Source organism: Talaromyces rugulosus, chromosome IV (genome assembly GCF_013368755.1).
Source record: "Talaromyces rugulosus chromosome IV, complete sequence".
Taxonomy (NCBI): Eukaryota; Fungi; Ascomycota; class Eurotiomycetes; order Eurotiales; family Trichocomaceae; genus Talaromyces; species Talaromyces rugulosus.
The window spans coordinates 966,840-979,296 of record NC_049564.1 but is presented as its reverse complement, the minus strand read 5'-3'; the positions used below and the strand labels follow the sequence as shown (position 1 = coordinate 979,296).

Genomic DNA, 12,457 nt, shown 5'->3' with positions numbered 1-12,457 from the left:
AAATAAACTCATGGGGAATCCAAGGTAGCCGCGAGGCTGTAAATCCAATCTTTATGCTGTTTCCTTCCCAAGGTATCAATCGTAAGAATAAAAGGTAGAGTCAAGTTACAGAGTACAGGTTTCTGACTACATATCCCAGGCGGAAGGGGCGGTATCTATCACGCTTGGTTGTAGCTCGTGTCCGCGAGGACGGGTAGTTGTATGAGAGGTGAGGGTCATAAGTAAAGCTCCGGGCATGGCCAATGGCGGGTGGCTGAATGTGTTGAATAGGGTTGAATAGTTTGGTGAAAGACCTCCCAGCAGTCCATCGGATATCAGGTATCAAAATTTGTAGGCACGATCCAGTCGCATCATAGCTGGTAAATATTATTGCAGTCCATTAAGCGAATACCAGTTCATCGCCGACGAGAAGAATGATCAAGGCGATGGTCGAGGCTTTCAATCCGAGCACGAAAAGACTTGACAATATCTCTGATATGGCCAATCTTGGCTAGTTCATTGTCCAATTCGTCTATCGAGGCCAAAATAGAACGGGTGCGTGCGATTTCGGCATCGGCGTTGCGAATGACATTGCCAGCTCGGTCATAGGTGTTTTGTATCGAAATTTGCATTTGATCTTCCAGCTGTATAGCCCAATATCAGCATCCATCTTGGTAGTAGTAGTATCACGTAGCTATGATCTTAACAATCAAACAGACAGAAATGCACTTGCGCGCAAATTCTTAGATACAAGACGATAAGCTGCGTAAAGGAAAACGACAACACATACATGGTCAATACGATGACGGATCTGGTCTTGCAGGTATTCCAGCTGGTGTGACAGAGCCCTCAGGCTCATCGGATCTAGTATGAGGCGACCCTGGCTGCTGGCAGCACTTGTAGCGCGGGAGCTGGAGCTACTATTGCGCCCCGAACCGCGGCCTCTAGAGACGCTGCCGGCATGGCCTCCCCCCTGAAGCGCGATTTGCTGCTGCTGGCGAAGAATCTGGATTTCGGACGAGGTGAGACCAAGGGAGGTATCGGGAATCGATGTTGCGACGGACATTTGGATCCGACAGAGACATGCTCTGTCTTACACCGACGTGATGGAAACGGCGCCAATCAATCTGATTTCAGAAGCACAAGACGGACGGCAGTTCATGTTGACCAGGGAAAGCTGGGATGGAACAAGGGCTCAAGCCGAAGCAGGTCGTCGGAGAAAGCGCAGCGCGTAGACGAGACGAGACGAAGAAAAGCGAGCAGGGAGGGGAGGAATGACGTTTCCACCGACACAGCGTTTTCCTGGGGCCCGAAGCAGAGCAGGCGACTGCCGGCGGGATGGCAGAGCGAAAATCAGAGTAAACGGCCGCAAGGATAGGCGAGAAGAAAGGCCGGCGCAATGGCTGGCTAACGGCAATCAACCCAGGCGACGGCTGTTACACACGGGTGTGAGGATGGGGTGGGGAGAGTGTCGAGAACACAAGGCGCGGCCAAAGGAGGCCGGGGGACGCCGCGCTCTGGACGGAACCGGAGACACAAACAGTAGTAAACAGGCGCCAGAGAATAGCGATAGAAAAGGCGTGTTGGGATGGCGAGCGACAGGCCGGAGAAGAGAAGCCGGGGGGGTTGAATGGGAGAGGAGCGGAAGATGCGACACTATATTTCTTCGCCCGGAAAGGATAGTCGAGAGCAGCGTCTCGAATGGCGGTTAGCGTGTGGGGGGATGTTTCTCGAATCGTCAGGATGCGTGGGCTAGACGAGGCCCGATGAAACGAGCTGGCGTCGGAGAAGGACGAGAGGAGAGGAGAAGAAGAAGAAGAAGAAGTGGAGGAGGAGAAAGTCGTCGTCGTCGTCGTCGCGGTAGAAGTCGCGAGAGGCCCAAGTGCTCCTTCCTTCCTTGTACGATAACAGTCGGGGCAGCCGAGGCAGGTCGCTCCTGCCCTGGATAGTCAACAGTTAAATAGTTACTCTGAGATCAACTGTCAACTTTCAACTTTCAACCGTCAACCGTCAACTGCGATCTCTGCTCTGACACACACTTCCTTCTGGTATAATACGGGTTCAATGAGGCTCTACGACCGTTCCTGCTCTGCTTTCTATACTGCGATGCTCGCTCACTTTCCCCCCAGCAGGCGGTCAATTGGTCGCTCCTCTTGCCCACCAGACGCGCAGCCCGACATAATTAGTGCGCATTTGACGTGAAGTCGTCCCTTTCGCTCGCCAGTAAGCAGGCGCAAGCACCGCGAGCTGCCATGTACAATGCGATGCCGTGGAACACGGGTGACGTGAGGGACTGGACTGCGATCGCTCCGTACATAGTGGGCCGGGGAGTACGCCGCCCAATGGGCCTGGTGCTCCTGTCGTCATCTTCTCAGGTCTCAAATTTTTGACTCCTCTCTCTCATCCATCCGCCAGAGCTGCATATCCCCATTCTTGTTGTGGTTTTTCCTAGCTTCGCTGCTGCCGATGCCCAAAGTGTGAGGCTAAGACACTGCAGCCATTGTTCGGGACTGATTGGGTCCAGCTGGATGCACCTCCACCCGGAACCTGTGAGAACGCTTCCTTTTTACCCACCTGCTGCACGAGCTCTGCTTTAGTCTTCAGACTCTAGAGCTTGCTCCTCACGTCCTGCCCTTGAATTCGTTCCCGACCACCAGAGACTTGGAAAAAAAAAGAGCTAGGCCGATCGCTCTCGATACTGACGCCCAACGCTCCCAACGATCCAACCAACCTCCGACGCGCTCTCGACACCGCTACGTTCCCGCCATGGCCAAAGACAAAGAGCGAAATGTCAACCCCGCACAAGCCCAGCGGAAGCTGGAGAAGCAGAAGGCGCTGAAAAAGGGCAAGGCCGAAGTGGCAGCCCGACGTAACGAGAAACTCGCGCGGCGCAACCCCGAGCGGATCCAGCGCCAGATCAACGACCTCAAGGCGGTTGAAGAATCGGGCCAACCGCTGCGCCCGCGCGATAAGCAGGTCCTAGAAGAACTAGAGCGTGATCTACGAGCGGTGCAAAAAGCCCGCGAGGCCCTAGGTGACAAAGCACCTCAGTTCGCGCGGCAGCCGCACCATCAACATCAACAGGGCCGTGGCGGCGGCCCTGTGCTAGGCAAGAGGAGGCGAGATGAGCAGCAGCAGCAACGATGGCCTGAAAGTGACGGCAGCGAGACGGACGAAAGTGTACGCAATATTCCTATGCCGCGAGATACTCCGCCCCCGATTCCCCGCCAGCACAGGAGATGGGGGGATCAAGGCGATGCGAGCCACCGGCAGCAACCTCATGCGTTGCCTGCAAAGCCAGAGATGGCGGCCCCTACAGCCAAGACAGTGTACGAATCAGCACCTGTGATCCGCGACCTGCGTCAAGAAGCTGTTAGCAAATTCGTGCCTGCGGCCGTGCGCTTGCAACAAGACGCCATCAAAGGGCGAGGCAAACTCGTCGAGCCCGAGGAAATGGATCGACTGGAGAAGGCCGGCTATGTGCAAGCGTCAAGTGGCCCCGGTGAAACGTCACAGAAAACTGAAGAAGATATAGAAATGGCGCTGAAACAGTTCGAGGAAGAAACTCGAGAACCGCAGCAGCAGCAGCACACTGTAGAGATAGAAGAGGTCTCGGACGAGGACCTTTAGTTTTGGGTGCTTGTTGCGAGCTACTCTACGCCATCCTACTCTACACCATTCATCTTGACGTTATATCATTCATTTCGGGGTTGGGGTTCGACTTTTACTACCAGCCTGGGAAGTAAAGCACTATAGCCCCGTGCAATCCTAAAACGATGGGAAAAGCCTTCCAAGCCATGACCATCAACAAAACAACTCCAACTATACACCATCACGCAAACGGAAAGATTGCCGTGCCGGTATATCCACTGCATGAAGAAACGGCGGACTCGGCTTACATCTGTTGCGAAGAGGCGGAGAAGTTAGGCCAAATTTTCATACATGTAACAGCTTAAGCACATATTCGGCTAGCTGAGCAGATACATTCATTGTATTCATAACATAAATCGGAATTTCCAGAAGAACAAGAAATTCTACAAGATCAAATCTGATATCATTATCATCATCAAGTCTTGGTATCTACCAGTTTACCCGTAGCCCTGGAATAACTTGAAAGAAACTACTTTATTTCCAAAGTAAAATAGAAAGAAAAGTAGTCGTTGATATTCATCTCACATCAGCATAGCCTCACGCTCATATATAGCTGGCAATGCTCTTCTAGAGAAAACAACCAATGGTAGTCTCAATGCTTCATGTTTCCAAGCATCGATGTATAAGATATACAACAGAGAAAATAAGAAAATAAGAAAATAACCTCCAGAAATGTACCACCAAAGGGCACGAGAAGAAAAGAAGAAAAGAACACACGAATAGCAATACTTAAATAAAACTCCAACAAATACACATGTACTCCAATCCGTACGCGCCTGTAAATGCGACCGGGCCTCCAAGACTTGCCAATCAAAACACCAAAAGTGAAAAACAAAATAGACTCATAAAAAAAGGAAATCCTGGGGTAACGAGTGTGGTGGTCGATGTGCACTATGTGCCGTCGCAAGTATAGTCCAATTTGCGACCGGTTAGATCGCTGTTAGGTATGTATAATTCCAAATGAATGCTGTTAACGAATGCTACGTCCCACCTTTCGTGAAAGGAAAGGACTAGGCATTTCTTCAGTCGCCGGATCCCATGTAGCTGGCGAATCGGTCGACTTTTCAAACGACAAGCCAGAGGCGTAAACGCGGGAGTCGCTTGATATCCGCTTGGGGTCATCGACAGCGCGCCCACCAGCTCTCGCCTGCGCCAGTTCGACAAGGGTACGCCCGCCCAAGTTACGCTGCATGACAGCTTTGTACATGTCTTCCCCGCCAGAAGCGTTTTTCGAGTTAAGTGGCCTGGAAGCCCCTTTGCGCGTAGGCGAGCCTGCTTCGCCGATCAGATTGGACGTGGAAGGAATCTTTGACAATCTTCGGTTAGGGGATTTTGACCTCAGTTCCGGAACCTGGCGTGTTTCGGACTGAGTGGAAAGCGTACTGACTGCTGCTGCTGGTGGTGGAAGTCTGGATGTGCCACTAGGAAAGATGGAAGGCTGGTGGCTCATCTTCTGCACCATGCCCGCCGTTTGATGCCGGAGCAATGGGCGGCGGGTGGGCTTCAACGGATCTGGTTTGACTCTGGGGCGAGTTGGTGATGGAAGGTCCGGAACGTCTTCTTCGTCATCCGATGTGATAATGGTCGGTTCCCATTTGGCCTTTTGTTGTGGCTCAGAAAACAGATTCTTTGACACAGGGGCAGTCCGTCGTGGCGAAAGAGAAAGAGAGGCAATGGTAATAGGAGAAGGCTCGCCCATTTGGACATCAACAGGTGATTCAACTGTTGTCTTTGCTCGGCAAAATGGCGTTCTTGTTTCTTTTCGGACTGGTTTATTGCGGCTTGATCGCGGCGATTCAAAGGAGAAGTCACTGATATCAGTCGTCGACGGAAAGTCGGATTCCTCGCTGTAACCTTCTGAGGACGAAGAGGACTGGTGAGACTGTTGGCTCTCCTGCACTTTGGGTTTCAAGTGTCTTTCTTGTTTATCTAGTTTTTCTTGCCTCTCCTGCTTCTCGTGTTTCTCCTGTTTCTCTAGCTCAGATGTCACGCGGGCGCGAACTTCCGAGTCGAATTGTTTAGCCAGCTCATCGTATCTCATTTGTACTTGTCGCTCAATTTCTAGTCGAGCCTTGACTTCCCATTCACGGCGAACGGTGGCTTCGATTTCGTCTCTGGTAAGAACCTTGTCCTTTTCATGACTGGCAATCTTGGCCTCTAGGTCCTTCAGTTTCTGCATGGCCGCATCCTCTCTACGCTTGACTTTGTTGTTTAGGTCGATGACGTCTCTCTCCTTGCGCATAAGACGGACAATGGGAAGGTTCAAGAGGGCAGTGGTGTCCGGTCTTTGATCAGGATTAACACGCAGGCAGCTTGCAATCACACTCTTCAATTCCGACGAGTAGAACTCTGGGAGAGGCGCAAACTTGCCCTCTCGAATGCGCTGGACAAGCTGAATGTGTGTCTTGGCGTTAAAAGGAGGCGACTTTTGACACAGCTCGTACATGATACACCCTAGGGCCCATATGTCTGAGTGCAGCGTATACTTCTCGGCAGCGCAGATTTCCGGTGACATATAGAAGGGTGTGCCGACATATGTAGACGCGAAGTCATGAGACTGCATAAGCTTTGACAAGCCAAAATCACCGAGCTTCACGCTATTGTCACTACCAAGGAAGACTTTGGTAATGCGTTAGAAATTGGACAAACAAACCCTACCGACGAGTACTCACTGTTTTCTGGCTTGAGGTCACGGTGCAGAATCATCACTTGGGCTTGCTTGCCCTTGAGTCCCTGCTTAGGAGGTGACGGGTTTAGCACATTGGCGCCAACAGCTGGTGCGTCGGCTCCATAGTGACAGCGATACAGAGCAGTCGCCAGCTGAGACAGGACTCGCCACACAAACTCTTCTTCGGCATATTTGTTGCTGTTCTTCAGGTTCTTGATTACCATCCCGAGGTCTCCGCCCCCGCAGTACTCCATGTATAGGTACAGATCCTGCGAGGCTTTGAGGTGCTCTCGGTGGTAGTAGGCGACGATGTTAGGATGGCGAAGGGAGCTGAGAATATTGAACTCGGCTGTCAGCTGCTCCCTTTCTTTTTGCGACATCTTGATGTAGTTTATCTCTTTTCGACAAAGCACCTATACACACAACATCCCATTAGCTTGATGTACAGACGACACCACAAGGCGGTCAGCCAATCTTACAAAGCCATCCGTTTTTCGTTTGACCTTTCGAATGATTCCGAATGAACCGGCTCCTGATCTGACGTTAGTGCTCTGGTCGGGGCAAAGGACGTGTTCGGCTTTGTTTACCAATCTTCTCCAAGACATCATACTTGTCTGCTTCTGCCAATGCAATGCCTGCCATGGTGTCGTATTGTGTCGTGGTTGGCAGATCTAGAGTGTCCTGGGCAGTGCTGGTACAGAGCAAGTTGGTACTATAAGATCATGAAGAGAAATATTGTCGATAGACCGCCCTGGGTAGTTGTGGTTAGTAGACGTTGTTGTGTTTTTCCAGCGTTGCAGAGGAAAGCCAGAGTTGAAGCTCTCTCCACGACGTCGATCGCCGGCCGAAGCTCCAAATGTTTTGGGTCCTCCGGTTGCTGAGCAACGGCATGCTGCATTCCGAAGGCGGTAAGCCGCTACGACGCATCGGGAAGGCTGTCCGCTGGAGATCTGTATAAATGGTCTACAACTACGTCGTAGATGAAATGATTACATAGTTTCTGCTAAGTAAATGCTATAGTTTCATTTATTTCGGTCCTTTATCAATAACCCATGCGGTGATGTGTGTACTGAAGCTGATGAATGCGACCGGTCACGTGACATATCTTATCGATAAGCACAGATGGATTTCCTAAAGACCGAAAACCCCGCGCCACACCTCGCACCACTTGCTCTTCGCTTGAGAATCGACTTACGGCCTCTTTTTCGACATGACAGATCTAGACGTCCTGCGGAAAGACCAGCTTGAAACCCGACTTCACAACGAGAAGAAGCTGATCAAAGAAGGAGCGCTAAAGGACGAAAATCCGTTGGATTTTAGTGAGGGGTTCCGCCAGCTCTGCGATGCTTGTCGGAAAGGAGACTTGAAGGTCTGCCAGGAGAAGATATCGGAAGGCGTCAATATCAATGCAAGAGACAGTTATGACTATACGCCACTGATTCTGGTGAGTTGGAACTATCTCCAATATTTTTTTCCGGCGTTGACTAATCGGCATGTAGGCAAGCCTCTGTGGCCACTTTGAAGCGGTCCAGCTTCTTCTCGAGTCCGGTGCGCTGTGTGAAAGAGATACGTTTCAAGGCGAAAGGTATTGAGGTTCCCAATGTTTCAATGCCAGGCTGTTACTGAGCGTATCTCAGATGTCTATACAATGCCCTTAATGACCGAATTCGCAATTTGCTACTTCAGTACGACTATTCCAAGTCAACTGATCCTCTTCAGCCGTTGGCTGCACATGTGTCGTCCCTTCTGACCAGACACATACCACAAACATGGGATATAGTGGTGACGGTGACGGATGGGGATGAGTCGCTTTTTCTCCATAAATTCATACTTGCCGCACGTTCGCCTTACTTTCAAAAGAAGCTTTCAGTCGCCCCGGAAACCAATTCTTGGCGACTTCCAAGTACTATCCCGCCTACAGCTTTTGGTGCAGCTATAAGATACTTGTATCTCGGCGACTCGGCAAGGGATCTACGGAGTGGCCCTGGGACTGGGTTTACCGAGTCAGAGGTTGTGGCCGGTGTGGATCGGATCGGACAACATTTGGACATACCACACCTTCTTGATAGCGTCTTGGATAGCGGGGACCGAAGACTAGCTCGACAGAGGAGAACAGACGAAATCTCTCGAGGTCGGGATCAGTTGGAAACTTGGTTCGAGAATAACATCCTCGGGCACAAGGTTGTTATTGAGACAAGCAAGGCAAAGGACGTCAAGTGGGATCGCCACAATGCTATCTTTGCGGATGTTTTACTCCAAGCGGATGAAGTTCCCGACGCGGCTGGCCAAGATGGCGATGCTCAAGACGGTGGCCATGCGAGTTCCATTCCTGTAGGTCCTGGGTCAGGAGACCCAGAACTTCCCCGTGAACAAAAATCCGTCTTGTACCCTGTACATCGAGCAATGTTACTTCGCTCTGAATTCTTCAGCGCGATGTTCTCGTCCACATTCAGGGAAGCTCAAATGACTGAACACTTGAATATCATTAGCGTGGATTGCTCGCCAGAAGTACTTGAGATTATTTTGCGGTTCTTTTACACGGAAAAGGCCGACTTTGGACTCGATGTCGCGGTCGAGGTTTTATTTGCCGCCGATCTGCTGTTTATTGAAAAACTCAAGACCAAAGCTGGCGTAGTCATCAGCAGTCTAGGTAGCGCCAACATGTCCCAAGCGCAAGCGTCCAAAACACGGCCTGGGAAGGGAGGAGGAGAACAGAAGGGCGAGATAGTAGAATATGATGAGATTGACGTCTACGATATCATGCGGGCGGCCTGGTTTACCAGAGTACAACGACTAGAAGAATTCGCGGCGCGGTATCTTGCCTATCGGCTGGAAGAACACATTGACACTGAAGAGTTTGCGGAACTAATCAAGGACTCTGCAGCTCGAATCCAGAAACGACAGGAAACCGACTCTATTGAACTACTGGATGATATTCGCTTCTACCTTAGTGAGAGATTCCGGCTGCGGTTTGATGACGCCGGGCTCGCGGAGATGATTGAAGAACATGAGCCTCAAAACTATTATACTGAGACGCCGGCAAACGGCGAGCAGGTGGCAGCCAACCTGGCTGAGCTGAATATATCCGGAAAGGACTCGAAAACAAAGGACACCGAGACGCCTACGACGACAAATATCGCTGCACAGCAGGATGGTACCGTGCTAATTGACCAAGGCACCGTTATCAGAACTCTGGACGGTGTGATTGTCGAGGACGAGTTTGACAAGGATGCCATCAACTACCGAATTTTGCTGGACAAACTTGACCGGCTACTGGAGCGACTAAACCTAGATGCCTAGTTTGCATTTGGAACGAGTATAGACTATGAGGTGTATATAAAATCATCTATGAGATGATATTGGAAAAAGATTGGACATATACAAGTATATAAATAGCGATAGAGCCACATGAACATTTAAAATTGGACATTATTTAGAGGTTGTTAAGTAGTACCATGAAAGACCTTCGCAGTACCCAATTTCTCTATCATCGCCATATTTGAATGATTAATGTAGTTGACTAGTAAGTTAGATTTCTGATAGTGCCTGTCGGCCAATAATAAGACGGTCAGCTTGATCAATCGCCTAGACTGTAAGCACATTTCAAGGCTTTTTTGGCAAGAGATATGCGGCGCAGTACTGTCCAAGTCGGTTCCTACCTGACAAAGCAGGGATTACAGTAGGATCACCAGTAATAAGAGCCACTGGTTAGAGAGGTCAATGCGCGTTCACAATCCAATTCAGTCTCATATGCGTCCCCTCCAAGGCGTATAACGAAATCATACCACCAAAAAGCCTTCCGGGTAGCTTTTAGAGCCGTGGTGAACTCCCAGTACTCAGGATACCAGCCAGATGATTCCCAATCCAGAAAGCCAGTGATGTGTCCATCTTGGACCAGCGTAGTGATTAGGAACGCGGACACTCCTGACCGAAGTTTCTAGCAGAGAACATATTCTGTTTTCACCCCATGGGTTTTTCCACTTCCTTATCGCCTCCAAATAACCCTCTAACTCTTCAAAGATAGAGTTTCTATCACTTTCACTAAGCGTTTTATAAGCCCGGCCTAGTTCGCTACCAGGTAACCTAGTCATAAGAATCGAAATAGGTGCGTGTGGAGAATCTGGGTGTTCTCCGTAGCAAATTACCTTTGGAACTGGCAATCCTGCCTTTCTTGCAACTTGCATAGTCGCGACTTCTTCTAAGCGCGTGCCATCGGACCATTTTAGGATCAGGCCGAAGGGAAGCTGAGCAATTTGGTTGTCATAAGGAATGCCAACCCAGCCGCAATACGTTTCAGAGAATGATCTCAGGTAGTAGTGTAGATACCCCCAAAGGCGGCGTATGCGAGGATGCGTTAGCTTCGGGGTAGCCGGTAGCTGCTCGCTAATGATGGGTTTGATGGGGGCCGGCCAGATAAAATCCGGCATCAAGAAGCGAGGTAATAGTTGCCTTTTCATATTATCATACTAAAACCATGTGAGGTGGAGGGATTCGGCGCGGCTTCACATGCATTATTGGTCGTTGATGCAAACAAAACAAACATTTACATGTTAACATTTGAAGCTATCTCGCAGTTTTTAATATATTTCTTCTATAATATTTGTGGTGAGATTATGAATATGATGACAGATTATTTATATAATCTGTAGAAGTAACTAGCTTCATTGACGTTTATTACCATCAAAGGTATTTGTTAGATATTTTATCGATAATGTTATTGCATTTCAGTGCAGAGTACATGTGCTTTTCTTTTCTTTTCTTTTCTTTCTCTTTCTCTTTTTCTTTCTCTTTTTAAACTGCTCAAATCAAAATAAAAGAAATTCTTCGTCAATTAGTCACGATCAACGTTGCAAGATGCGGCATTATGCAAACCCCTACATAAATATTGATTAATGGATAACATGGAGCATTGAAGTTCCCAGTAAATATAACATTGAACAATATTGAAGGTTGATACCGTCCAGATTCTGCTACATGTAGAGTTAAATGACCTATATATTCATTGATAGTATAGTTCACCAAGGTAATAATATCGAAGCTATACCCTACATGGAATATTGCGAATGATACATAACTATATGTAATTATGACTCAAGTCTTTGTCAATGTTTTACCTATCAATTGATACCACATCGACAGGTTAACGTCAGTTGACATCAATTCAATATTTAAATGTTACGTTAGTGGATTTAGTTCATTAGAAATAATATCTGTCGAGGAGAACAGTTAAAGCTACATATATATATGTATATCAATTGATTGGTTTAATATGCAAAATTGAATTATCATTCGAACTGAATTAATTAAAATGTTACATGTAGTATTGGTAAATCCCAAAGCAACCCAGACACTACATATGCATGATGTAATTCCAATGCGGACTGATCATACTGATTAACAAGGTAGTTTAATTGATGTATGCATCGCCACCAGCATGTAATAATACCGTACGCTAACATACCCAAGTATCGGAAACCCTTCCAAAATAGACCATGACCGACGCATGGATGACTGGCTGATCCAGGGATGTGTCATGTAGGCGATGTACTCCGTACAATGGAAAAGAATTGATCCACCATATAAACCAGGATGTACATAGTACTATATAGTCGATCACGATCGACGTGGCGCCTTCATTATACCTGTAAAATCAAGTTCTGTATAGACTTTCTCTCCAATAATCATGACCTGTATGAACTACAAAATGGCCAAGTATGTAGATCATTACATTGCCAACTTGCAATCGCTACCGAGGCAGCCAGCGTTTGGACAGCTCTGATTGGCCAAACGATTCTATCCCTAACAATTCTTGGCTTCACTTAGTACGTACTACGCAGTCGACTTGTTAATCCCGTGCCACGAGTGACAGGGACTCCTTAGTGTTCCTCCTACCGAAGCTTCGGTCTGTCGGTCTGTCAGGACTGAACTCCGTAGGGTTTCCTTTCCTTGCCCTTTTCTTTTTTTCAAGTACGGAGTAGGGATTCACTCCGCACGGATGCCCGATTTAATTTAATCATTTCTTTCCTCGTCGATCAACGATCAACCCGGTGTTTCATGTGAACTTTCAGGCTTCATGCATTGGTCCACCTGAATCCGAGGTCTGGGAGTCGGAGTCTGGAGTCTGGACTTTGTTTTTCCTGCTTCCTCCTAGAGTGTATA

The 12,457-nt window shown here is 48.6% G+C and overlaps 5 protein-coding genes across 5 annotated transcripts; 2 read left to right on the top strand and 3 right to left on the bottom strand.

Moving 5' to 3' along the window:
• Positions 1–395: 395 nt before the first annotated feature.
• On the bottom strand, positions 396–1,045 carry TRUGW13939_07107 (uncharacterized protein; the record flags this gene model as incomplete). The annotated part of the gene is made up of 2 exons (XM_035490249.1): positions 396–623; positions 770–1,045. 2 exons carry the CDS (start codon positions 1,043–1,045, stop codon positions 396–398), a joined length of 504 nt encoding a protein of 167 aa, XP_035346142.1.
• Positions 1,046–2,745: 1,700 nt separating this feature from the next.
• Positions 2,746–3,609, top strand: TRUGW13939_07106 (uncharacterized protein; the record flags this gene model as incomplete). Its single annotated transcript, XM_035490248.1, has 1 exon — positions 2,746–3,609. The coding sequence occupies one exon, from the start codon at positions 2,746–2,748 to the stop codon at positions 3,607–3,609; it is 864 nt and encodes a 287-aa protein (XP_035346141.1).
• Positions 3,610–4,600: 991 nt separating this feature from the next.
• TRUGW13939_07105 (uncharacterized protein) lies at positions 4,601–6,940 on the bottom strand (the record flags this gene model as incomplete). Its single annotated transcript, XM_035490247.1, has 4 exons — positions 4,601–6,249; positions 6,303–6,711; positions 6,778–6,830; positions 6,886–6,940. The coding sequence occupies 4 exons, from the start codon at positions 6,938–6,940 to the stop codon at positions 4,601–4,603; spliced, it is 2,166 nt and encodes a 721-aa protein (XP_035346140.1).
• Positions 6,941–7,508: 568 nt separating this feature from the next.
• Positions 7,509–9,598, top strand: TRUGW13939_07104 (uncharacterized protein; the record flags this gene model as incomplete). Its single annotated transcript, XM_035490246.1, has 3 exons — positions 7,509–7,742; positions 7,798–7,883; positions 7,936–9,598. The coding sequence occupies 3 exons, from the start codon at positions 7,509–7,511 to the stop codon at positions 9,596–9,598; spliced, it is 1,983 nt and encodes a 660-aa protein (XP_035346139.1).
• A 385-nt stretch (positions 9,599–9,983) lies between these two features.
• TRUGW13939_07103 (uncharacterized protein) lies at positions 9,984–10,725 on the bottom strand (the record flags this gene model as incomplete). The annotated part of the gene is made up of 2 exons (XM_035490245.1): positions 9,984–10,222; positions 10,263–10,725. 2 exons carry the CDS (start codon positions 10,723–10,725, stop codon positions 9,984–9,986), a joined length of 702 nt encoding a protein of 233 aa, XP_035346138.1.
• Between the last annotated feature and the right edge of the window lie 1,732 nt (positions 10,726–12,457).